We start from the raw sequence: 26,492 nt of genomic DNA, 5'->3' as shown, positions 1-26,492 counted from the left end.
ATTTGTTTAGTTTCATTAATTTGTATAGTGCTGTTAAATTTCCTGCTTCTCCTTGGGTAATTTGTGTCTTTCTGGAAATTTATCCATTTCATTTAGATTGTCAAATTTATTGGCATAATTTTGTAAATAATATTTGTTTGTTGTCTTTTTAATTTCTAAAGTTTTTTTGGTAATATTCCTTTCCTTATAAAGGAAATGTGTGTTATTTCTTTTTACCTTGATCACTCTGGCTGAAGGTTTATTAATTTCATTGAATTTTTCAAACCAGCTTTTGGCTTCACTCTTTTTTTAATCGTTAATCTGTTTCTATTTTACTGATTTATCTGATCATCTTTATTATTGTTCTCCTTTTTTTCTGGTTTTGATATTAATTTGCTCTTCTTTTTCTAGCTTCTTAATATGAAAGCTTACATAATTCAAGATATTTTTCTTTGCTAATATAGGTAGCAAAGGCTGTAAATTTTTCTCAAAGTGCTGCTTTAGCTGCATCTCACACCTTTGGTATGTTATATTTTTATTAGTGTGTTAAATTATTATCTAATTACTCTTATGGTTTTTTAAATCAATGTTTATTTAGTAGTTTGTAATTTAATTTTCAAACATTTGGAGAGTTTTCTGGATGTTATTAATTTCTAATTCAATTATGGTCAGAAACTATACTCTTTATGATTTCAATACTTTCAAATGTTTTTATGCTTGTTTTATAGTTCGAAATATTTTATCTCTTAGTAATTGTTTCTTTTATACTTCAAAAATATACGTATTCTGCTCTTTTCGGGTTGTGTGTTTTATAAATGCCAATTGGGTCAAGTTGGTTGATAGTCTTTTATTTATGTCTTCTTAATTTTTACTGATTTTGTCTTATGTTAGTTATCGAGAAAGAGGTGTTAAAAACTCCAACTGTAATTGTGAATTCATCTGTTTCTCTTTGTGGTTCTATCATTTTTGTATCATGTATTTTAAGCTCTGTAATTAGGTGTATAATTTAGGATTTTTATGTTTTTTAAAAATAATTTGACCCACTTATTATTATGAAGTGACCACCTTTAACCCTGGTAATGTTCTGTGTTCTGAAATCAACTTTACTGTATATTAATATATCTTTCCACCTGTATCTTGATTAATGTTAGCATGGTGTATAATTTTCCATGTTTTAACTTTTAACCTATTTGTATATATTTAAAGGAGGTTTGTGTTCAAAGCACATACTTAGGTCTTGCATTTTTGTCTTCTCTGACAATCACTGCATTTTAAATGGGGTGTTTACCCTGTTTGCGTTTAGTGTGGTATTGGTATGGTTGGGTATAAACCTACCATCTTGCTCTTTGTTTTCTATTTATCTTGCTAGTTCTTAGTTTCCCCCAACAATGTTCTGCCTGATTTTTGTTAAACTTTTTAATGATTTCATTTTGTCTCCTTTGTTGGCTAATTTAGCTATAATAATCTTGGTGATTGCCTTATGATTTATATTAATAGTGTACAGCTGTACCTTATCAAAGTTTACCTTCAATTAATGTTATACTACTTTATGAATGGTACAATAGTAAAGTTTCTATTTCTCCTACTATTGGCTTTTGTGATATTGTTAACATCATTTTACTTCTACATATGCTATAAACCACAAATGTACTATTATTATTTTTGCTTTAAACAGTAAATTATCTTTTAAAGATAACTTATATTTTATATTTACCCATATATTTATCATTTGAAATGTTCTTTATTCCTTTTTGTATATCCAGATACTATTTGATATCATTTCCCTTTTGCCTGAAGACCCTCTTTAACATTCCTTTTAGTGCAGGTCTTTTCAGGATGAGTTATTTCAGGTTTGTGTGTCTGAAAAGTGTCTTTATTTCAGTTTCATTTTTGAACACAATTTAATTTTGGTCATTATTTTAAAAAATATTTTATCTCTTCTCTCCCTCCTCTTTCTCTTTTTTATTACTCAAATTACAACTTATTAGGCCATTTGACAGTGATCCGCAGTTCATTGGTGTGCTGTTCTTTCTCTATGCCTCAGTTATTTTTTTCTCTGTGTTATATTTTGGATAGTTTTTCTTGACTTATTTTCAAGTTCACTAATCTTCAATGTATTTTTTTTAATCTCTAGATATTCTATTTGAGATAGGTAGGTAGATGGATGGATAGATAGATCTATCTTCTGTGTATCTACTTAACATGCTCAATCTCCTCTCTACCTTCTTCAACATATGCAGTGTAGTATAATAAATGTTTTACTATCTCTGTCTATTATTTCTATCCTGTTTTATTTCTGGGTCTCTTTCTACTGATATTTCTCCTTGTTACAAGTTATATTTTTTAGTTCTCTGCATTGAATGGCATAACTCTTGAATTTTACCTTTTTGAGTGCTAAAGTTTTTTGTATTTGTATAATTATCCTTGATCTTTGTTTAGTATGCAGTTAAGTTATGTGGAATAGTTTGATCCTTTTGTAACCTGGTTTTAAGTATTGGTAAGCAGAACCAGAGCAGTCTTTATCTTAGGGAGGAATTTTTCCTCATACTGAGGTAATATTCTCTGAGTACTTTGCATGTGAATTCTGAGGGCTTGCACTTTTGCTGGTAGGAACATGAAACATTCTTGCCTCAATATAAACTTTGCTTTCGGTTTGTTTTCTTGATTTCTTTTTCAAGAAGTATGCTTTTTCTTCTTGGTTTGTTCTTTCCTCAGTCTCAGGTAGTTTTCTCAAACTTATTCCTTCATTAGTACTTAGCTAAAGATTTGAGGAGGACCCTTCTGCAAATCTCTAGAGCTCTTTTTTGTGTCACATTTTCTTCTTTGCTACTCAACCCTATGAACTCTAGTTGTCCCTGGCCTCCCTAGACTGTTAGTTCTGTCTCCTTACTCAGTAGGCCTGCTAGATTTTATCTGGGTTCCCCCTCCTTGTGCTGGAGTCTTGAAATTCTCTCTAGGCAGTAAACTGGGGCTATCATAAGCCTCGCCTTATATATTTTCTTTCTTTCGGGGATCATTGTCATTTCCTACCTGATGTGTAGTGTCTTAAAATTTGTTACATAAATTTGGTAAGATTTTTAATTGTTTTAGGTAGTGAGTAGATCTGGCCCACATTCCTCATTATGACCATAAGTGGAGACTCTCATCTAATTTATATCTTTATGCAAGCAAACAAATGATAAGTAAATATACGTATGTATCAGATCATTTGGTATAGAATATGTAAGTAAATTTTGTTATATGGTGTTTTCTCATTCCTTTTTTTAACCTCCATTCCTCCTCCTTCCTTTTTTTCTCTCTCTCTCTTCCCTATATGTTATGTAGTATAGTGTAGATGACTTGTTACTATTTATTTTCTAGTTTTCTTGTTTTTTTACCTTATTTGTCATGTTTTTCTATGTAGATATTTTATACTTTTATTTAGTCAACTATGTCAATCAATTTCTTTATGATCTCTGGGTTTTAAATTATGCTTAGAAGATTTTTTATATGTCAAGATTATCAACATATTTACCTGTGTCTTTTTAAACTCATCTTATGATTTAATTATGTCAAATTATTGACTCATTTTGAATTTATTTTAGTGAAAAAAGTGTTTAATCAATTAAAATATCTTAAATGAAATGAGGTGTATCTGGATTCCCAATTCTTTTTTAACTCCATGGAAAAAGCTGCTGTCTTTCAAATTCCTTACTGTCATTCTATTTTTCAAATTGTTGGAGTATTAAACATCTGAGCTATACAATTTAACTTACATCTACTAAGAGTAAGATTTTTCAACTATTTATAAAAATAAGGGAAACTAAAAAGCAAAACATCTGATGCTAAATAAGTTAGTTTCTTTACTCATTAATATTGGTGCTAATTAAATGTTAGAATCCTTGACTTTTATTATATTAGACTCGGGAGACCTGGTGTTGATTGCTATTGCCAACATGAAAGTGGCGCAGCTGTCCTACAGCTCCAATTTTTGATCAATGAGGTAAGGATTATTTTTTGACTACTTAAATCACACACTCCCCCACTACACAGTGAATCAGTTAATGTAATTTTTAAATACTGTGATTCTAAATGCTTAAATATATATGCACTCAATATTACTTCTGATTACATTTTTCACAAAAGACTGTACTCCTGTATTGGTTTATTTATTAAATTCTAAAGAAAAAAGATTGTATATATCATATTCTGTTATTGTTACTATATAGCATAATTTAGTTTAATTATTTAAATTTTTAAAAAAATCCTAATGTCCTTTGATTGCTTCACTGGCCACTAATTTGTTTTTCTATCCACTCACTTCCCACCAACTTAAATTTTTTAACCAAGGCCTAACTTCATATTTGATCTTTATCTTCCCTGAAATGATCTTTTTGCTTATATACATATTGGCCCTTTTATCTGTATATATCTCCAAATGCATCTGTTGGAATAGATATGCATTTGTATTTATTTTGTGTCCATAGCTATTATGGGAATTAGCTCTCTACTTTATCTACATTTTTATAAAATTATGGTGATAAGGAACTCTCTGAAAACAAAATATGTATTTATGAAGCTCAGAGAGGTTGCAGATATTACATTAGTAGAAGGCTACTTGAGGCTTTCTTGAATCAGATTTTTATAGTGGAAATTAGAGTCTTCTAGAGCTTATTTTATATTAAGTGAGCCAGTCAATGCAAAAATGCTTTAAAAGTTTGTGCCATGCCAAATGCAGGCACTTAGAAAATTGAATTCAGTGCCTCAGAAAAAAAAGTTTGGTTATTTTTTCACGGCATGACAATGATCTTTCATTCAGTGTCTGCATATATTTGCATATATCTTTATCTGTATATCTTCCTAAGAACTTACATTGTAAATGTGGGTAAAATGTCTCATAGAACTTCATATCAGAGATAACCCGAGGCAAGAAAGATATTGGCAAATGCTCACTTTTCACTTCTCTTGGCTCAAAATCTTTCTCAGAAGACTGTGAGATCCTCTTTATTGACGAACCTAGCATATTTCAAATGTAGGCACACTTGCTGTGGGGTACTGAAATGAGAAAGAAAGGTAAAGAAAACATTTGAAAAATATTTCGTTGTAATAACTGCTCATTATTATCTAGAATGTCAGGCTTCTTGAGGTCTCAGTGCTACTCTGTAGTTCCTTGTTGAGGGATCTCAGCTGTTTGCCTTCTGCATGGATATACACTTACAGGCATAATTTGTTTCCATGTGATTTGTATTGGATCTGATCCTTTGAGATTTGTCTTCCAGGTCCTAAGTTTGCCCCTGTGGTACATAACTAAGAATAAATAAAGACAAGCCTTCAACCTCCTTGCCTTGTTCACATCATTTATCCTGAACTACTCGCCCTATGTACCTCACACAAAGTTTCTGTATCTTTTCCCAACTTCCCAGTTTCTGACCTGACTGGTTTTTCTATTCTTAGTTTTAAATATTTTCACAGATCTTTATAGTGCTTTTGGTAGGTTCACTTTGTTTTTATAAATGAACCTGGACACTCTGCTGATGTGCTTACTTTCACATATCTGTCTCTGTTGGTGCTGTTAGGCTTAGTGGTATCGTTCACTTCCCTCCAATGATAAGTCACATCTCAGTTTTATCACAGAATTAAGAATGCTGGCTGGGCGCAGTGGCTGACGCTTGTAATCCTAGAACTTTGGGAAACTGAGGCAGGTGGATTACGAGGTTAAGAGATCAAGACCATCTGGGCCAAAATGGCAAAACCCTGTCTCTACTAAAAATACAAAAATTAGCTGGGCATGATGGCACACGCCTGTTGTCCCAGGTACTCGGGATGCTGAGGCAGGAGAATTGCTTGAACCTGGGAGGCAGAGGTTGCAGTGAGCTAAGATTGCACCACTGCACTCCAGCCTGGCAACAGAGCAAGACTCCATCTCAAAAAAAAAAAAAAAAAAAAAAAAATATTACTGCGTTCCTCACTAGAATTATTTAGGTATTACACTAAGATATTATTGAATATATGCTACTTCAATTCCATTTTGCCTTTGGCATGTTATATCTTCTGTATAGCATGTAACTATCTCTTGTAGAGCATGTTTTATTGTTGTTACATATCATGTTCTATCCTCACCCTATCTCAGGTGAACTTCCACCTCTCTGGGAAATGAGACCAGTATACTGTATCTCAAAAAAATCAATTGTAGCTCATCAAATGCTTTCAAGGAATCCTAATAGATTTCTAGTTGGTTTATAGGAAGCATATGTACAGTATACAAATAAAACAGGCAAACAAACACAAAAATTCTCAAAGCATGTATAGAATACCTCCTATTTCATGGCAGGAAATTATCTGAGTTTATGTTAAGATATACATATCAATATATACATCTTTGAACATGTATATAGGTAATTAGATACAAATATGCAAATCATTTAAATTTCTAAATATTTTCGTGAATATGATCTTTGATTATGTTTCTATTTTTATAAAGCCATTCCTCTCTGAGACTAAAATCACTCATACCCAATATGAAGAGACCCATCATAGGATACATGAGCATTTTTTTGGCTTAGAAATTGTTACAGAAGGGCATTTAGATTCCTATCTTCTCTCTTCTAATTCAGAAAGAAGAAATAAATGCTAGCGATTTCAATATAGTTCTTCCTAGCATCTAATTGGGATATCTGTGATTGATACTGTAAACTATGAGAGATTACTTCTAACAAAGTACTTTGGAAAATATAAAAAGCCTTTCAGGTATCTCAGGACAACCAAGGTTCTGAAAGATCACTCTTAGAGAACACATTTAATGCTCTGGATTTAGGATCCATTAATGGATAAGCATCGACATTTTCAGCTGGTCAACTGTCATTATGGTAAAAGTTCTAACATTTTTAAATGATCTGATTTAACCCAGTAAATAAGTAGTTTAAGCATATAAGCAAAGTCATACAAACAGTTATTATCTGTCCATATGCTTTCTGCCACATTAAGAGGTAGAAAATATCCTATTGTATGTGAAATAGGATTCATTTGTATTTGGCGGTGCTGTATAAAAAGAATCTTAGTATAATTTTATAGTTATACTAAATTCTAGTTGGAGAAATGTTTTCTTTTATTATGGATATTTTCCTTTACTGTTGATGAAGCTTCTTAGACTATAAGAAGCAAATTAAATTATACCAAATATACTTTTTAGGAAGAATATACACTTTCCAAATATACAGAAAATTCTTGCACAGGATAATTTTTATATGACCTGTATTCAATTTTGTAAGACTGCATTGAATATTTGCTTCTCTGTAAGGCTATATAGTATATGTGTAAATAGTAGAAACAAAAACATCCCTAAACTATTTTTTCCCAAAGAAAAACCTTTAATGATCATAATGATGCTATAATAATTAATCCTCTCTATTGGTAAATAAATATTCCTTAAGCTAGTCTTTCTGACAGTCGAAATGCAGTGGGTCAGTTGCCTCTTCTACTTTCAGCATTCCTACCCTTCCTGATTGAAGTTTATGCACCTATCCTTCCTGATATTTCTGGGTTATATAGACGCAAGTAACTCTTCAGGTAGTAAAAAAATTGAGTAAATTAGCTTGTTTGTGCTTCACAAAAACCCTTAATTAAGTAAATCACACACTTACTTTATCTTTTTTTTGTTCTAGGGTGCCTTGGTCAGTGCAAGTTCAGATGATACACTTCATTTGTGGAACCTTAGACAAAAAAGGCCAGCCATTCTCCATTCTCTTAAATTTAACCGAGAACGGTAAGAACCTATGGATTAAACAATTTCTTAATGTACAACAAAATTATTTCCTGAGGAAGTTTCTGTTAACTTGACAGGTTTTTTCCCTCATAATCTCAACAGCTAGAAATAATTTAATGTTTATGCTTACTTTCATAGTGGTTTCTTTTTTGTAGAAAATGCATAATTGATATAGATCCAGTCACCTACTAATGCAATGTTTATTAGCTTAAGGAACTTTTGGGCTGTGATTATGGGATTTTCTATGTATAGAATCATATTATCTTCAAAGAGAGATAGTTTGACTTCCTTTCTTCCTATTAATATTTACAAGCTTTTTATTTCTTTCTCTTGCATGATTGCTCTGCCTAGGACTTCCAGTACTATGTTAACTAGGAATGGTGAGAGATGGTATCCTTGTCTTGTTTTGGTTTTCAAGGGGAATGCTTCCAGCTTTTGCCCATTCAGTATGATGTTGGCTATGGGTTTGTCATAGATGGCTCTTGTTATTTTGAAATATGTTCCTTCAATGTCTAGTTCGTTGAGGGTTTTTGACATGAAGGACATCAAATTGTACCAGAAGCCTTTTCTGCATCTATTGAGATAGTCATGTGGTTTTTGTTTTCAATTCTGTTTATATAGTAAATCACATTTATTTATTTGTGATTATTAAACCAACCTTGCATCCCAGGATAAAGCCTGCTTGAGTGTGATTAACTTTTTCATGTGCTGCAGGATTCAGTTTGCTAGTATTTTGTTGAGAATTTTTACATCTGTGTTCATCAAGGATATTGGCCTGAAGATTTTTTTGTTGTATTTCTGCAGGTTTTGTTATCAGGATGAAGCTGGCCTCATAGGATGAGTCAGAGAGGAGTTCCTCCTCCTCAGTTTTTTAGAGTAGTTTCAGTTAGAATGGTACAAGCTATTCTTTATGCATCTGGTGGAATTTGGCTGTGAATCATTCTTGTCCTGGGTCCTTTATGGTTGGTAGGCTTTTTATTACTGATTTAATTTTGGAACTCTTTATTGATCTGTCCAGGGATTCAATTTCTCCCTAGCTCAATCTTGGGAGTTTGTATGTTTCCAGGAATATATTCATTTCTTTTAGGTTTTCTAGTCTGTGTGCATAGAGGTGTTCATAGCAGTCTCTGAGGGTTTTTTATATTTCTGTGGGGCTGGTGGTAATGTCTTTTTTGGCGCTTATGATTGTTTATATGGATCTTCTCTCTTCTTCTCTTTATTAGCTTAGCTAGTGGTCTATCATATTTCTTATGTCAAAAAATCAACTCTTGTACTCATTGATCTTTTGTATGTTTTTTTTTTTTTTGCATCTTAGTTTCCTTCATTTCAGCTCTGATTTTAGTTATTTCTTGTCTTTTGCTAGCTTTGGGTTTGTTTTATATTGTTTCTCTAGTTTCTCTAGGTGTAATGTTTGGTTGCTAATTTGAGATTTTATGAATTTTTGATGTGGACCTTTAGCACTATAAACTTTCCTCTTAGCACTACTTTAGCTGTGTCTTAGAGATTCTGATATATTTTCTTGGTTCTCAGTAGTTTCAGAGAATTTCCTGATGTCTGCCATAATTTCATTGTTTACCCAAAGGTTAGGACCAGGTTGTTTAATTTCCATCCAATTGTATGGTTTTGAGTGATTTTCTTAGTATTTATTTTTATTTTTATTGCATTATGGCCTGAGAGTGTGGTTGGTCTGGTTTCATTTTTTTTAGATTTTCTGAGGATTGTTTTATGTCCAATTGTGTGGTTGATTTTAGAGCATGTGCTATGTGCAGATGAGAAGACAGTATATTCTGTTCCTTATGGGTAGAGCATTTTGTAGACGTCTAATAGTTCCATTTGGTCATGTGTTAAGTTTAGATCCTGGAAATCTTTGTTAATTTTCTGACTGGATGGTCTATCTAAAAACCGTCAGTAGGGTGTTGAAGTCTCCCACTATTATTGTTGGGAATCTAAGTCTCTTCGTAGGTCTCTGAGAACTTGCTTTATGAATCTGAGTGCTCCTGTGTTGGGTGCATATATATTTAGGAAAGTTAGGTATTCTTGTTGAATTGAACCCTTTACCATTATGTAATGTCCTTCCATGTCTTTTTTGATCTTTGTTGGTTTAAAGTATGCTTTGTCTGAAATTAGAATAGCAACCCCTGCTTTTTTCTGTTTTCCATTTGCTTGTTAGATTTTCCTTTATCCCTTTACATTGAGCCTATGGGTGTCATTACATGTGAGATGGGCCTCTTGAAGACAGCATACCATTCAGTCCTGCTTCTTTATACAGCTTGCCACTCCGTGACTTTTAATTGGAGAATTTAGCCCATTTACATTCAAGTTTAATATTGGTATGTGTGGATTTGATCCTTTCATCATGTTTCTAGCTGGCTATTGTGCAGACTTGTTCATGTGGTTGCTTTATAGGATCAATAGTTTTTATTCCTAAGTGTGTTTTTGTAGTAGCTTGTAACAGTCTTCGCTTTCCATATTTAGTACTCCTTTCAGGACTTCTTGTAAGGCAGGTCTTGTGGTCATGAATTCCCTTAGCATTTGCTTATCTGGAAAGGATCTAATTTCTATGAGGTTTATGAAGCTCAGTTTGGCTGGATATGAAATTCTTGCTTGGAAATTGTTTTATTTAAAAAGGCTGAATATAGACCCCTAATTTCTCCTGGCTTGTAAGGTTTCTATTGAAAGGTCCTCTGTTAGCCTAATGGGGTTTCCTTTGTAGGTGACTTGCTTCTTCTCTCCAGCTGCCTTTCACTTTTTCTCTTTTATTTTAGCCTTGGAGAATCTGAAGATTATGTGTCTTGGCCATGGTCTTTTGTGTAGTACCTCACATTGGTACTGAATTTGTATTTTGGCCTCTCTAGTGAGGCTGGGGATGTTTTCATGGATGATATTTTGAAATATATTTTCCAAGTTGCTTGCTCTCTCCTTATCTCTTTCAGGGACACCAATGAATTGTAGATTTGCTCTCTTTACATAATCCCTTATTTTTTTAGTGTTTTGTTCATTTTTTTTCTCTGACCAAGTTAGTTCAGAGAACCAGTCATTGAGCTCTCAGATTCTTTCCTGAACTTGGTCTATTATTTTGTTGATACTTACAATTACATTATGAAATTCTTGTAGTGTGTTTTCCACTCTATCAGATCAGTTTGAGTCTTTTTTTTTTTTTGAGACGGAGTCTCTCTCTGTTGCCCAGGTTGAAGTGCAGTGACACAATCTTGGTTCACTGCAACCTCCGCCTCTCTGGTTCTAGCGATTCTCCTGCCTCAGCTTCCTGAGTAGCTGGGACTACAGGTGCACAGCACCATGCCTGGCTAATTTTTGTATTTTTAGTAGATGGGCTTTCACCATCTTGGCCAGGATGGTCAATCTCATGACCTCATGATCCATCTGCCTTGGCCTCCCAAAGTGCTGGGATTACAGGCATGAGTCACCACACCCAGCTGAGTATTTCTTATAATGGCCATTTCATCTATCAGTTCTTGTATCATTTTATTATAATCCTTAGATTCCTTGTATTGGGTTTCCACTTTCTCCTGAATCTTCATGATCTTCATTTCTATCTAGATTCTGAATTCTGTTTCTGCTATTTCAGTCTGGTTAAGAATTCTTGCTGGGGAACTAGTGTGATTTTTTGTGGGAAAGGAGACACTCTGGATTTTTGAGTTGCCAGAGTTGTTGTGCTGGGTCTGTGTGGGCTGATTTTCCATCAACTGTGGTGTAATTTGAGTATAGTCAGTTGACTTCCTTTCTGGATGTTTTCAGAGGACTGAGACTTTATGCAGGACATTTATTTGTAGCTGAGTTCTTGTCCTTGGTTTCACAGAGAGGTAGATATATTAGCAAAATGATTTTGATGTTGAAAAATATTTTTGGGTTGTGATCCAGTAGATGCCACTTAAGCATAATGAGCAGTAGGCAGGCTTTGCTTAGCAATGTGGCACCTCTATTTCTTCTCAACTGTATCTCTTAGTGTTCTGAAAGTGGGCTCCTCTCCCACTTGAGTGCTGGCTACATGTCATTTCTTGGTACTCCCAGGCTGCACACCACAGCCCTGGGGCAAGCTCAGGCTTTATGTTCCTTACCTTGCTTGGAGACAACAGGGGAAGGAAACTTGCCAAGGTCAGTGACTGTGGCTGAGGACCTTTCACTTGTCTCTTGGGGCTCTACCCTAGAGAAATGCAGAGCTGCTGACAGTGCAGTCAGCCTGGTGTGAGGTGGCTGTATTATGGGCCCAAGCTTGGGGGGCACTGCCTGGTGATGAGCAGGGGGGATGGAGGGCTCATGGGGGAGACAGACTAGCCTCTTCTCCTTAGGGCAGCTGCAGTTTGTTCAAGGTGTAGTTAAAGCATTCAGATCTTTGCTGCTTTCCCAGCCTGAGGTTGATATGGTGGGCGGTGGGGGACAGAGAAATGTTGGGTAGAGAAGGGTGGTGTCCCTGGCAAGGGCTTCACCCTCAGGCCTTTGCCTGTGAACCTATGTGAGAACAGGCACTACTGTTTTGCTCCCAAATGTTGTATTTTCCAAGACCACTCTGGCCTGCCATGCCCCCATCCTGTGCCCATATAAACCTGAGAGACCTTAGCGGGCATGACACACACAAGTGGCTGAACATCAAAAGGAGCAGAAGAGCACACTGACAGACACCAGCAGACACAGGCAGGCCATCAAGGTGGGACGATGCAGAATTCATTTGGGGCTGGACTCCAGGGAAAGGCCACCTTCCCACTCCACCTCACCTTTTGTTCCCCATCCACCTCACTGAGGGCTACCTCCACCACTCAATAAAACTGTGCACCCATCCTCCAAGCCCACTTGTCATCTGATTTTTCTGGTATACTAGGGCAAGAATCTGGGATACAGAAAGCCCTCTGTCCTTGCCATAAGGCAGAGGGTCTAATTGAGCTGATTAACATAAGCCACCTGCAGACAGCAAAACTGGAAGAGCCCACTGTAACAGCCCACTGTAACACACACCCACTGGAGCTTTGGGAGCTGTAAGCACTCAACCCTAGACACTGCCATGGGGTCAAAGCCCCAAAGCACTCCCCATGATCTGCCCATCTGCATACTACCCCCTAGGGGTTTGAGCAGCAGGGCACAGAAGAAGCAAGCCACACCGCTGTCGCATGTACTGTGATGGGGATAAAGGAACATTCCTCCTGTTTCAAGGGCAGAAAGGGTAGTACTGCTGCAGTGGCAGTGGTAGAGGGGCTTTCAGTTGCCTCTGGGAGCTGTATCTGAGGGAACACAGAACGTTGCTACTGAGGATGTTCACCCGAGGGGGTGGTGCCTGCACTGCTGGCCTGAGCTGGGGGCCCTGCTTGGTGTAAGAGGAGGGGCTGGAAGGTTCACAAAGAGGAGACTGGGCTTGTCTCTTTATAGTGACTGTATTATGCTAGCAGTGTGAATAAAGTCCTCAGACTCTTTGTTTCATCTGTAGTCCAAGGGCAGCAAGGGCAGAACTGCTGCCAAGGCAGTAGCAGAGAGGCTTTTACTTCCTTCTGGGAGCCCCGCCCCAGGGAAACACAAAGCCACCAGCAGTGGGAATGTTCAGCTGAGGATGAGGCAGCTGTTCTGCTGTCCCAACCCAGGGACCCTGCTTGGTGAAGAGTTGGGAGTGAGAACTCACAGGGAAGACAGACTGGGCTACTCTCTGTACTGTGGCTTCAATGTGGTGTAGGTTCCAGTGTAACAACCAGGCCCTTTGTTCCTTCCCCAGCCTGAGGGCAGTAAGTGCAGTACCACTGCAGCTGCTATGGTAGAAGGGCTGTGGGTTGTCTCTGGGATTTCCTCCTCAGTGAAATGGAGAGCTGCCACCTACTGAAGTGCTCAGGCAGGGCAGGGTGATTGTGCTGGGAGCCCAGGTCAAGAGGCACTACCCAGTGAAGAGTAGTGGAGGCATGTGGACAAGTCTGGCTGCTTTTCCATAAAGTGGCTGTATTGTGCTAGAGGTTTCTATCGGTCCCCAACCACTATAATTCCTCTCAGTCTCTAGGGCAACAGGAGCAAGGGCTGCAGGGCAGCAAAAATTGTGGCTTGCTTGCTTCTTCTGTGAGCTCTGTCCCAGAAAAGCATAGAGCTGCTACTAGCCTGAGAGCCTAGGTAGGGGGTGGCTGGAGACCCCAGTAGGGAGCCACTGCCCAGAGAAGCATAACAGGGTTGGGGACTCATGTAGAAAACAGTTTGCTGCTTTTCTGTAAGGTGGCTGCACTGTGCGAGGGGTTGATGGTAGTCCCTAATCACTGTGTACCCTCCTGATCTTGAGAGTATCAGGAGGGAAGGTTGTAGAGCAACAAACAAGGTGGCCTGCCTCTCCCTCTGAGAGCTCTGTCCCAGGGAAGTGGAGAGCTGGTAGTGGCCCAAGAGCCCAGTGTGGGGTGACTGAGGTTCTAGGTCAGGAGGCCTTGCTCAGTGAGAAGTAGCAGGGATAGGGGCACATGTGGAAAACAGTCTGGCTACTTTTCCTTAAGGTGGCTGCCTTGTACTGGGTGTCTACATTGCCCCTAATCACTGCGTACCCTCCCCAGCCTGAGGTCACACAGGAGGGAGGGTTGTGGATGTGGTCTGCCTCTCCCTCTGGGAGCTTGTCCCAGAAAAGCACAGAGCTGCTCCTGATCTGAGAATTCTGGTACGACTATGGTGGCCTCACTAGTGTCCCAGGCCGGTGGGCCTTGTTACTCTTCAGCCACATGAAATCGGCCCCTTTCCTGGGGATGTGTGAGGGAGCCTGGCCTCCTCCATTGCTAGAGCTGCAGCTGCTGGTGTTGAGGTGCCTGGGGATCCAATACTCCTCGGAGTCTGGAGGCCCTGGTTGCGGGGATCATGAGAAATGGGATCCTGAGTCCAAGGATGCAAAGGTCCATGGCAAAAGTGTGAAACCCTGGGGACTGTCACTCACTCACTGTTCCCTGTGGTGCAAGGACTTCCCTGGCTCCATGCCACTTTTGGATGGGCAATTGTCCTGTCTTGCTCTTCTCTGTTCACTGTGGGTGATGCTGTTTCCCTGATAAATCCCCATGTTTCCACCTGGATGTTCTGGTTGAAGAGCTAGCGTCCATTCACCACTGTTTTTTCTCTCCATGAGAGTGGTGCTCATTAACCACTTCTAGTCAGCTATCTTGCCCCAAATCTCTGTACTTAGTCTTTTTTTTTTTTTTAATGAGGAAGGGAATTTATATTTTAGATATTTCTGAAACTAGATAGGACTTATTTCTTTAGTCCTAATTTTGGTTATTTTAGTTTAAAATAAGTAATGTAGCAGACATTTCAAGAATATCGAAAAAATTTAAGATCAGTAAAGAGTTGTTATACTATTTATTTTTCTTTACCAGTAAAATATTACCCATTTAGATTACCATATTGATTTTATCTTTCTCTCTGCTGGTAAAATTTTTCTTCTAATATGTTGAGTAGATCTGACTGTATAGTTTTATGTGGTTGGACAGAGTGTTTTTATTTCTCCCTCACAATTGGAATATTGAAGGAAATGTTCTGGCCCCTTTTATGGCCTTTTTGGGAGGAAGAATTGATTAGTGGTGATGATTTCCAATTGTAATTTTATTATCTCAACTGAATTAGATTAATTGGTAGAAATATAAAAGAGCAAGCTGACAGATTTGAGATAAGTTTCAATCACAGGAACTTTGAAAATGTTTTAATGCTTACATTAAAGATAAATGTGATATTTATCTCTTAAGAAAGATACATACATATTGTCATATAAGTTGAGAATATTCATTACGATCATAACTTATTGTAGGAGATGAAATTATCAAAGTATGGTGAATGGGAGGTTCAGGTCATTTAGGATAATTTAATCAAGCATCTTTTGGGACAGTCTCCAAAACATCTGATATTAGCCATATAATTATGTAAATTTTCTAAGTATGCTTATGTTTATGCTAAATGTGTTTCAGTTTATAGAATTTATACTATAAATTTGAGCTTATTTTATTAAGGCACCTACAGTCTTTAGTCTTACAATGTTTGAAGGCAGCAACCAGTCTTAGATTGTTAAGTAATAGGCTTTTATTATTATTATTACTATTATTGGAGTATTGTTATTGGAGACAGGGTCCCACTCTGCCTCCCAGGCTGGAGTGCAATGGTGTGATCATAGCTCACTGCAGCCTCAAACTCCTGGGCCCAAGCAGTCCTCCTTCCTCAGCCTCCTTAAGTGCTGGGACTATGAGCATGTGCTACCATGCCCAGCTATTTGTTTTTTAAAGTAGAGATGGTTTCTTACTATGCTTTTTTTTGAGACAGGGTCTCACTTGTCACCTAAGCTGGAGTACAGTAGCATGAGCATGGCTCACTACAACCTTGAATTCCTAGGCTTGAGCAGTCCTCCCACCTTAGCCTCCTGAGGTGTGCACTATGATGCCTGGCTAATGTTAATTTTTTTTTTTTTTTTTTTTGGCAGAGGCAGAGTCTCTCCATGTTGCCCAGGCTGGTTTCAAATTCCCGGGCTCAATCTCTCCTCCCACCTTAGCCTCCTGATTAGCTGGACCATATGTGTGCACTACGATGCCTGGCTAATTTTTAATTTTTTTTTTTTTTTTTTTTTTTTTTTTTGTAGAGACAGAGTCTCTCCATGTTGCACAGGCTGGTTTCAAATTCCTGGGCTCAAGCAATCCTCCCACCTTAGCCTCCCAAAGTGCTGGGATTAGAGGCATGAGCCACTGTGCTTGGCCTGGGGTTCTCACTGTGTTGCCTAGGCTAGACTTGAACTACTGGGCTCAAGCTATCCTCCTGTCTTGGCCTCACAAAGTATTAGGATTACAAGTATGAACCATTGCATCTGGTAAGGCTTATATATTCTGTTTCTGGTGGATGATCCTTGGACTTCTTACAAATACAATTTTAAACCTAAATAAGGAAGAAAAAAAAGTCTTGATTTTTGTAATGCATGATCTTAGTAGTGAATAAAATAAAACACTCATATTTTAGGCGTAGCAGTCCTTGCTATCACAATCATAAATGTATGTAATACTGGAGAAAGCATAGAATTGTTTTATATGGCTTTTGAGTGAAATTCAAATGTAGGCTATGACATATAGACCCTTAAATTATCTGTACTTATGTATATTTAATTTTTCTTACTCTAGTGTTCTGCTACTTATTATCAGAGAATTTCTGAAAAATATTAGTTAAACTGGCAGGAAGCAATATTTTGTTGAAAACTCTATAATTTATGAGATCTCTGGCAAACTTGATCCATCTGAATTGACTTTTGCAGACCCAATTTATAACCCACATTTAAAATATTATTTTATAAAGGCAATTTGAATTGGCTTTGATTCTTTTCAAAGTGTTGCATAACTAATACATTTACTGGGTTTGACATTCAAAAGGTACAACAGTATATACAATAAAGGATCTTCTATTCCTGTCCTCTGGACACTTACTTAGTTCCCCTCAGCAGAGCTAAACAGTGTAATTAATTTATTGTTTCTTTATAGACATTCATTATGTACCTATATAAGCAAATACAATATGTAACATAATTTTATTTCTTATACATACATAAGCAAAAGAGAAAATCATATATTTTCATATATAGAGAGAATATCATATTTTTTTGGTTAAACAAATTAGCAAGACCTTTAAACAAATTAGCGAGGTCTTTATAACATAAAGAGGGAAAAAAGCAAGACACAAAATATACATACATATTTATATATATTTTATATATACACAATATATTGTTAAACAAATTAGCAAGATCATTAGAGTATATTATAAAGAAGGAAGGAAGCAAGACACAAAACTGTATAACATGCTACATAAAATGAAAATAAATAAACTACAGCTAAATGCAAATGGATGAAACTCATAAATACGTTGCTGAGCAAAAGAAGCTGAAAGCAAACAACTGCATATATATTATTCCATTTTTATATGCGTCAAAAAACAGGCAAATTATACTATGTTAATGTAGCATGTTATACAGTTTTGTGTCTTGCTTTTTTCCCTCTTTATAATATATTCTAAAGGATCACTCTTTATATAGACTCTCCCCTATTTTTTCGTTTGTGTGTAAATTGTACTGAATCATCAGGAAACTGTTTAAATCTTAAGTGTATACCTTGAAATAACTTTGCCGTTGTATAACAAACACCTAAGTCAAGATACAGAAACTTACTAGAATCACAGAAACTCCCCTATGTTACCTTCCAGTCACTTACCCCCAGGTATCCTAATTTCCAACTCTATAGATTAATTTTGCCTGTTTTTGACATGTATAAAAATGGAATACTGTATATGTAGTTGCTTGCTTTTGGATTCCTTTGCTCAGCACTGTATTTATGAGTTTTATACATGTTGCATTTAGCTGTAGTTTACTTATTTTCATTGTTATGTAGTATTCTATTTCATGAATATTCCACAATTTGATTAACCATTCTATTTTAGTTCTTTCTCTTAAACTTAACTTTTGCATTTCTATTTTTTGTAACATTTATTTCTTTAGAAAATATATCAATAATTTGGTATAATTATAAAGAATATTATTTTTTGATTCTCTTTACACTCTTTTTGTCTGTCTCTCATTCTCTCTCTCTCTCAATCACTCTCTCTATCTTCCAAATACACACTATAGCCTGACTCATCATATTGTTTTGTGTCTCCCAGGTAGCATAGCACCTTCCTCTTTTATGTATTTAGTTTTGTTGTTGTTGTTGTTTTAATTTTTTCTTATTATACTTTAAATTCTGGGATACATGTGCAGAAAGTGCAGGTTTGTTACATAGGTATACATGTGCCATGGTGGTTTGCTGCACCCATCAATCCGTCATCTACATTAGGTATTTCTCCTAATGCTATCCCCTCCCCTAGACCCCCATCCCCCAACAGGCCTGGTGTGTGACATTCCCCTCCCTGTGTCCATGTGTTCTCATTGTTCAACTCCCATTTATGAGTGAGAATATGCAGTGTTTGGTTTTCTGTTCTTGTCTTAGTTTGCTGAGAATCATGGTTTCCAGCTTCATCCATGTCCCTGCGAAGGACATGAACTAATCCTTTTTTATGGCTGCATAGTATTCCATGGTGTACATGTGCCACATTTGCTTTATCCAGTCCATCATTGATGGGCATTTGGGTTGGTTGCAAGTCTTTGCTATTGTGAACAGTGCTGCAATAAACATACATGTGCATATGTCTTTATAGTAGAATGATTTATAATCCTTTGGGTATATACCCAGTAATGGGATTGCTGAGTCAAATGGTATTTCTGATTCTAGATCCTTGAGGAATCACCACACTGTCTTCCACAATGATTGAACTAATTTACACTCCCACCAGCAGGGTAAAAGTGTTCCTATTTCTCCACATCCTCTCCAGCATCTGTTGTTTCCTGACTTTTTAATCATAACCATTCTAACTGGCATGAGATGGTATCTCATTGTGGTTTTGATTTGCATTTCTCTAATGACTGGTGATGATAAGCTGTTTTTCGTATGTTTGTTGGCTACATAAATGTCTTCTTTTGAGGAATGTCTGTTCATATCCTTCGCCCACATTTTGATGGGGTTGTTTATTTCCTTGTACTTTTGTTTAAGTTATTTGTAGATTCTAGATATTAGCCTTTGTCAGATGAATAGATTGCAAAAAATGTTCTCCCATTCTGAAGGTTGCCTGTTCACTCTGATGATAATTTCTTTTGTTGTGCAGAATCTCTGTAGTTTAGTTAGATCCCATTTGTCAATTTTACCTTTTGTTGCCATTGCTTTTGGTGTTTCGGTCATGAAGTCTTTGCCCATGCCTAAGTCCTGAATGATATTGCATAGGTTTTCTTCTAGGATTTTTATGGTTTTAGGTCTTACCTTTAAGTCTTTAATCCATCTTGAGTTAATCTTTGTGTAAGGTGTAAGGAAGGGGTCCAGTTTCAGTTTTCAGGATGTGGCTAGCCAGTTTCCCCAACACCATTTATTAAATAGAGAATCCTTTCCTCATTGCTTGTTTTAGTCAGGTTTGTCAAAGATCATAATGGTTGTAGATGTGTGGTGTTATCTCCGAGGCCTCTGTTGTGTTTCATTGGTCTGTATATCTGTTTTGTTATGAATACTATGGTGTTTTGGTTACTGTAGCCTTGTAGTATAGTTTGAAGTCAGGTAGCATGGTGCCTCCAGCTTTGTTCCTTTTGCTTAGGATTGTCTTGGCTATGTGGGTTCTTTTATGGTTCCATGTGAAATTTAAAGTAGTTTTTTTCTAATTCTGTGAAGAGTGTCAATGGTAGCTTGTTGGGGACAGTATTGAATCTATAAATTACTTTGGGCAGTATGGCCATTTTCACAATATTGATTCTTCCTATCCATGAGCATGGAATGTTTTTCCATTTGTTTGTGTCCTCTCTTATTTCCTTGAGCAGTGGTTTGTAGCTCTCCTTGAAGAGGTCCTTCACATCCTTTGTAAGTTGTATTCCTATGCATTTTATTTTCTTAGTAGCAATGGTGAATGGGAGTTCACTCAGGATTTGGCTGTTTGTCTATTATCGGTGTATAGGAATACTTGTGATTTTTGCACATTGATATTGTATTCTGAGACTTTGTTGAAGTTGTTTATCAGCTTAAGGAGATTTGGGGCTGAGATTATGGGGTTTTCTAAATATACAATCATGTCATCTGCAAACAAAGACAATTTGACTTTCCATCTTCCTATTTGAATGCTCTTTATTTCTTTCTCTTGCCTGATTGCCCTGGCTAGAACTTCCAATACTATGTTGAATAGGAGTGGTGATAGAGGGCATCCTTTTCATATGCCAGTTTTCAAAGGGAGTGCTTCCAGGTTTTGCCCATTCAGTATGATATTGGCTGTGGGTTTGTCATAAATAGCTCTTATTATTTTGAGATACGTTCCATCAGTACCTAGTTTATTGAGTGGTTTTAGCATGAAAGGGTGTCAAATTTTGTCGAAGGCCTTTTCTGCATCTATTGAGATAATCATGTGGTTTTTGTCATTTGGTTCTGCCTATGTGATGGATTATGTTTATTGATTTGCATATGTTGAACCAGCCTTGCTTCCGAGGGATGAAACCGACTCGATGTTGGTGGATAAGCTTTTTGATGTGCTGCTGGACTTGGTTTGCCAGTATTTTATTGAGGATTTTTGCACTGATGTTCGTCAGGGATATTGGCCTGACATTTTCCTTTTTTGTTGTGTCTCTGCCAGGTTTTGGTATCAGGATGAAGCTGGCCTCATAAAATGAGTTAGGGAGGAGTCCCTCTTTTTCTATTGTTTGAAATAGTTTCAGAAGAAATGGTACCAGCTCCTCTTTGTACCTCTGGTAGAATTCAACTGTGAATTCATGTTGACCTGGACTGTTTTTGGTTGTTAGGCTATTAATTTCTGCCTCAATTTCAGAACTTGTTACTGGTGTATTCAGGGATTCAACTTCTTCCTAGTTTAGACTTGGGAGGGTGTATGTGTTCAGGAATTTATCCATTTCTTCCAGATTTTCTAGTTTATTTGCACAGAGGTGTTTATAGTATTCTCTGATGGTAGTTTGTATTTCTGTGGGATCAGTGGTGATATACACTTTATCATTTTTACTGCATCTATTTGATTCTTCTCTCCGTTCTTATTTATTACTCTAGCTAGTGGTCTATTTATTTTGTTGATCTTTTCAAAAAACCAGTTCCTGAATTTATGGATTGTTTTTGAAGGGTTTTTCATGTCTCTATCTCCTTCAGTTCTAGTCTGATCTTAGTTATTTCTTGACTTCTACTAGCTTTTGTATATGTTTGCTCTTGCTTCTTTAGTTCTTTTAACTGTGATATTAGGGTATTGGTTTCAGATCTTTCCCACTTTCTTCTGTGGGCATTTAGTGCTATAAATTTCCATCTAAACACTGCTTTAGCTGTGTCCCAGATATTCTGGTACGTTGTGTATCTTTGTTCTGATTGGTTTCAAAGAACATCTTTATTTCTGCCTTAATTTTGTTATTTATCCAGTAGTCATTCAGGAGCATATTGTTCAGTTTCCATGTAGTTATGTGGTTTTGAGTGAGTTTCTTAACCCTGAGTTCTAATTTGATTGCACTGTGGTCTGAGAGACTGTTTGTTATGATTTCTGTTCTTTTGCATTTGCTGAGGAGTGTTTTACTTCCAGTTGTATGGCCAATTTTAGAATAAGTGTGATGTGGTGCTGCAGTGAAAGCATATTCTCTTGATTTGGGGTGGTGAGTTCTGTAGATGTCTTTTAGGTCCACTTGGTTGAGAGCTGAGATCAAGTCCTGAACATCTTTGTTAATTTTTTGTCTCATTGATCTGTCTAATATTGATAGTGGGGTGTTAAACCCTCCCACTGTTATTGTGTGGGAGTCTAAGTCTCTTTGTAGGTCTCTAAGAACTTGCTTAATGAATCTGGGTGCTCCTGTATATGGTGCAAGTATATTTAGGATAGTTAGCTCTTCTTGTTGCATTGATCCCTTTACCATTATGTAATGACCTTCTTTGTCTCTTTTGATCTTTGTTGGTTTAAAGTCTGTTTTATCAGAGACTGGGATTGCAACCCCTGCTTTATTTTGCTTTCCATTTGCTTAGTAAATATTCCTCCATCCCTTTATTTTGAATCTATGTGTGTCTGTGCATATGAGATGGGTCTCCTGAATACAACACACTGATGGGCCTTGACTCTTTATCCAATTTGCCAGTCTGTGTCTTTTAATCAGGGCATTTAGCCTGTTTACAATTAAGGTTAATATTGTTATGTGTGAATTTGATCCTGTCATTATGATGCTAGCTGGTTATTTTTCCCGTTAGTTGATGCAGTTTCTTTGTAGAGTCGATGGTCTTTACAATTTGGTATGTTTTTGCAGTTGCTGGTACCGGTTGTTCCTTTTCATTTTTAGTGCTTCCTTCAGGAGCTCTTGTAAGGCAGACCTGGTGTTGACAAAATCTCTAAGCATTTGCTTGTCTGTAAAGGATTTTATTTCCCTTTGCTTATGAAGCTTAGTTTGGCTAGATATGAAATTCTGGGTTGAAAACTCTTCTCTTTAATAATGTTGAATATTCCCCCCCAAACACACTGTCTTCTGGCTTGTAGGGTTTCTGCAGTGAGATCTGCTGTTAGTCTGATGGGCTTCCCTTTGTGGCTAACCTGACATTTTTTCCTTCATTTTAACCTTGGTGAATCTGACGATTATGTGTCTTGCGGTTGCTTTTCTCAAGGAGTATCTTTGTGGTGTTGTGTGTATTTCCTGAATTTGAATGTTGGCCTGGGCCTGTCTTGCTAGGTTGAGGAAGTTCTCTTGGGTAATATCCTGAAGAGTGTTTTCCAACTTTGTTCCATTCTCTCCATCACTTTCAGGTATACCAGTCAAACATAGGTTAGGTCTTTTCACATAGTTCCATATTTCTTGGAGGCTTTGTTCATTCCTTTTCATTCTTTTTTTTTCTAATCTTGTCTTCACGCTGTGTTTCATAAGTTGATTTTCAGTCTTGATTTTCATTCTTTCTTCCGCCTGATTGATTTGGCTGTTGATACATGTGTATGCTTCAAAAACTTCTCGTTCAGTGTTTTTCAGCTCCATCAGGTCATTTATGTTCTTCTCTAAATTGGTTAATCTAGTTAGCAATGCATCTAACATTTTTTCTAGGTTCTTAGTTTCCTTGCATTGGGTTAGAACATGCTACTTTAGCTCGCGGGAGTTTTTTATTGCCTACCTTCTGAAGCCTACTTCTGTCAAATTCATTCCCCATGCAGTTTTGTTCCCTTGCTGGCGAGGAGTTGTGATCCTTTGGAGGAGAAGAGTTGTTCTGGTTCTTGGAATGTTCAGCCTTTTTGCGCTGGTTTCTCCCCATCTTTGTGGATTTATCTACCTTTGGTCTTTGATGTTGGTGACCTTTGGATGGGGTTTTGGTGTGGATGTCCTTTTTGTTGATGTTGATACTATTCCTTTCTGTTAGTTTTCTTTCTAATAGTCAGGCTGTCTGCTGCAGGTCTGCTGGTGTTTGCTGGAGGTCTACTCCAGACTGTTTGCTTGGGTATCACCAATGGATGCTATAGAACAACAAAGATTGCTGCCTGTTTCTTTTCCTGTAAGCTTCATCCCAAAGGGGCACCCGTCAGATGCCAGCTGGTGCTCTCCTGTATGAGGTGTCTGTCGACCCCTGCTAGGAGGTGTAGCCCAGTTGAGGAGGCAGTCTGTTCCTTAGCAAAGCTCGAGCACTGTGCTGGGAGATATCTATTCAGAGCTAGCAACCAGGAATGTTTAAGTCTGCTGACGCTGTGCTCACACCCGCCCCTTCCTCCAGCTGCTCTGTCCCAGGGCGATGGGAGTTTTATCTATAAGCCCCTGACTGGGGCTGCTGCCTGTCTTTCAGAGAGGCCCTGCCCAGAGAGGAGGAATTTAGAGAGGTAGTCTGGCTATAGCACCTTTGTGGAGCTGCGGTGGGCTCCATCCAGGTGGAACTTCCTGGCAGCTTTGTTTACACTGTCAGCAGAAAACCACCTACTCAAGCCTCAGTAATGGTGGACGCCCCTCCCCCCACAAAGATGGCATGTTTCTGATCGACCTCAGACTGCTGTGTTGACAGCAAGAGTTTCAAGCCAGTAGATCTTAGCTTGCTGTGCTCCGTGGAGTTGGGATCCACTGAGCTAGACCACTTGGATCTCTGGCTTCAGCCCACTTTCCAGGGGATTGAACGGTTCTGTCTCACTGGCATTCCAGGTGCCACTGAGGTATGAAAATCAACTCCGCAGCTTGCTCGGTGTCTACTCAAATGGTTGCCCTGTTTTGCTCTTGAAACCTAGTCTGCGGGTTGTGAAGACTGTGGAAAGTGTAGTATCTGAGCTGGAATGCAGTGTTCCTCACAGCACAGTCCCTCACGGCTTCCCTTGACTGAAGGAGGGAGTTCCTCAACCCCTTGCACTTCCTGGGTGAGACAACCCCCCACGCTGCTTCTGCTCGTCCTCGATGGTCTGCACCCACTGTCTAACCAGTCCCAGTGAAATGAACTGGATACGTCTGTTCGAAATGCATAAATTATTTGCCTTCTGTGTTGATCTCACTTGGAGCTGCAGACCGGAGCTGTTCCTATTTGGCCATCTTGCCAGCCGCCCTTGCATTTCTATTTAAGTTTAAGAAATGGCTTGAAAAATTCCACAAACACCCTTGTGAGATTTTGATTAGAACTACCTTGAATCTATAGATAATTTTCGGGAGAACTGACGTGGCTATGGGAGATGGCAATATTGACTCTCTGTCATTGACAATGACAATAGTGATTCATTCAATCTGTGGACATATGTTATATTCCTTTGTTTGCTTAGAGTCTTTGCTTTCCCCAAGTAACATTTATAGATTTTTTTGTAGAGGTGTTCCACATTTTTTTAGGTTTTGTCTTAAATATTTGATTTTTTAAAAATTTTCAACTTTTAGACACAGAGGATGCATGGGCATGTTTATTACATGGACATATTGTGTGATGCTGAGGTTTGGGCTGTGGATCCTGTCACCCAGGTGGTGAGCATAGTACCAAATAGGTAGTTTTTCCATCTAGTATGTAGTTTGCCTTCCTCCATCTTCTAGCAGTTCATAGTGTCCATTTTTCCAATGTTTATGTCCATGTGTGCTCAATGTTTAGCTCCTACTTTTAAGTGAGAACATGTAGTATTGTTTTCTGTTCCTGCATTAATTCTTTTAGGATTATTGCCTCTAGCTGAATTTTTGTTGCTGCAAAGGTCGTGATTTTATTTTATTTTTTATGGCTGCATAGTATTCTATGGTGTATATGTACCACATTTTCTTTATCTGATCCACTGTTGATGAGCACCTGGATTGATTCCATGTCCTTGCTATTATGAATAGTGCTGTACTAAACATATGAGAGCAGATGACTTTTTGGTAGAATGATTTCTTTTCCTTTGGGTGTATACCTAGTAATGGGATTGCTGGATCAAATGTTAGCTCTGCTTTAAGTTCTTTGAGAAATATTTGATATTTTTAATGCTTTTGTAAATGGTACTTATATATACATATTTTATAATATATTCATACATATTTATACATTATATAAACACACACACATCTTTTATTTGTTTTTGTTACCATATTACACTGGGTAGGACCTTGTATTAACTATTTATTGCTATGTAACAATATTACCATAAACTTAATGACTTAATACACATTTATTATCTCATAGTTTCAGCGGATTAGGAGACTAGTCATAGCTTACTTGAGTTTACAAAAAGTTTTAAAAATGTTTTTCAGAGATAGAGTCTCACTATGTTGTTCAGGCTGGCCTCAAACCCCTAGGCTCAAGGGATCCTTCTTTTTCAGCCTCCCAAGTATCTGGAACTACAGGCATGTGCCACCATGCCTGGCTTATTTAAGAATTAAAAAATATATATTCTTAGCTGACTTTTTAGTTGCAGGGTCTTGCAAATTAAAATTGTGGCCAGGGCTGTGCTATCTTCTGAGGTTTGACTGGGAAAGGATCCTTTTTCAAGCTCATTTTGTTGTTGGTAGCATTCACATAACTTGCATGTTGTTGGATTGAGGGCCTAAACTTTTTGCTGGCTGTTTGGCCAGAGGTGATCCTCAGTTTTTTGCCGTATGCCCTCTCAATAAGCCAGCTCACAACAGAATACCTTGCTGCTTCAAAATCAATAAGGGTGTGAGTTTCCTTACAAGATGGAGGTCATAATCATATGTGATCACAGAAGTGCTATCCCATGACCTTTGTCATATTCTGTTAGTTAAAAGGAAGTCACAGGTCCATGCACACTCACGGGCAAGAATACTATGAGGTGGGACTTGTGGAAACTACCTTTG

At 37.5% G+C, this 26,492-nt stretch overlaps 1 protein-coding gene across 4 annotated transcripts in view; it reads left to right on the top strand.

Annotated features, from left to right (window-relative positions):
- The window catches only part of LOC105470313 (syntaxin binding protein 5L), a 493,614-nt gene that overhangs the window by 114,472 nt on the left and 352,650 nt on the right, over positions 1 to 26,492 (top strand). For all 4 annotated transcript variants that reach the window (XM_011722169.2, XM_011722172.2, XM_011722170.2 and 1 more), the window contains exons 4-5: positions 3,880 to 3,961; positions 7,620 to 7,720. In XM_011722169.2, coding sequence (XP_011720471.1) covers positions 3,880 to 3,961; positions 7,620 to 7,720 — 183 coding nt within the window. The remainder of the gene's footprint in view (positions 1 to 3,879; positions 3,962 to 7,619; positions 7,721 to 26,492) is intronic.

This window comes from Macaca nemestrina, chromosome 2, assembly GCF_043159975.1.
Source record: "Macaca nemestrina isolate mMacNem1 chromosome 2, mMacNem.hap1, whole genome shotgun sequence".
Taxonomy (NCBI): domain Eukaryota; kingdom Metazoa; phylum Chordata; class Mammalia; order Primates; family Cercopithecidae; genus Macaca; species Macaca nemestrina.
This window is presented reverse-complemented; position numbering and strand designations above follow the sequence as displayed.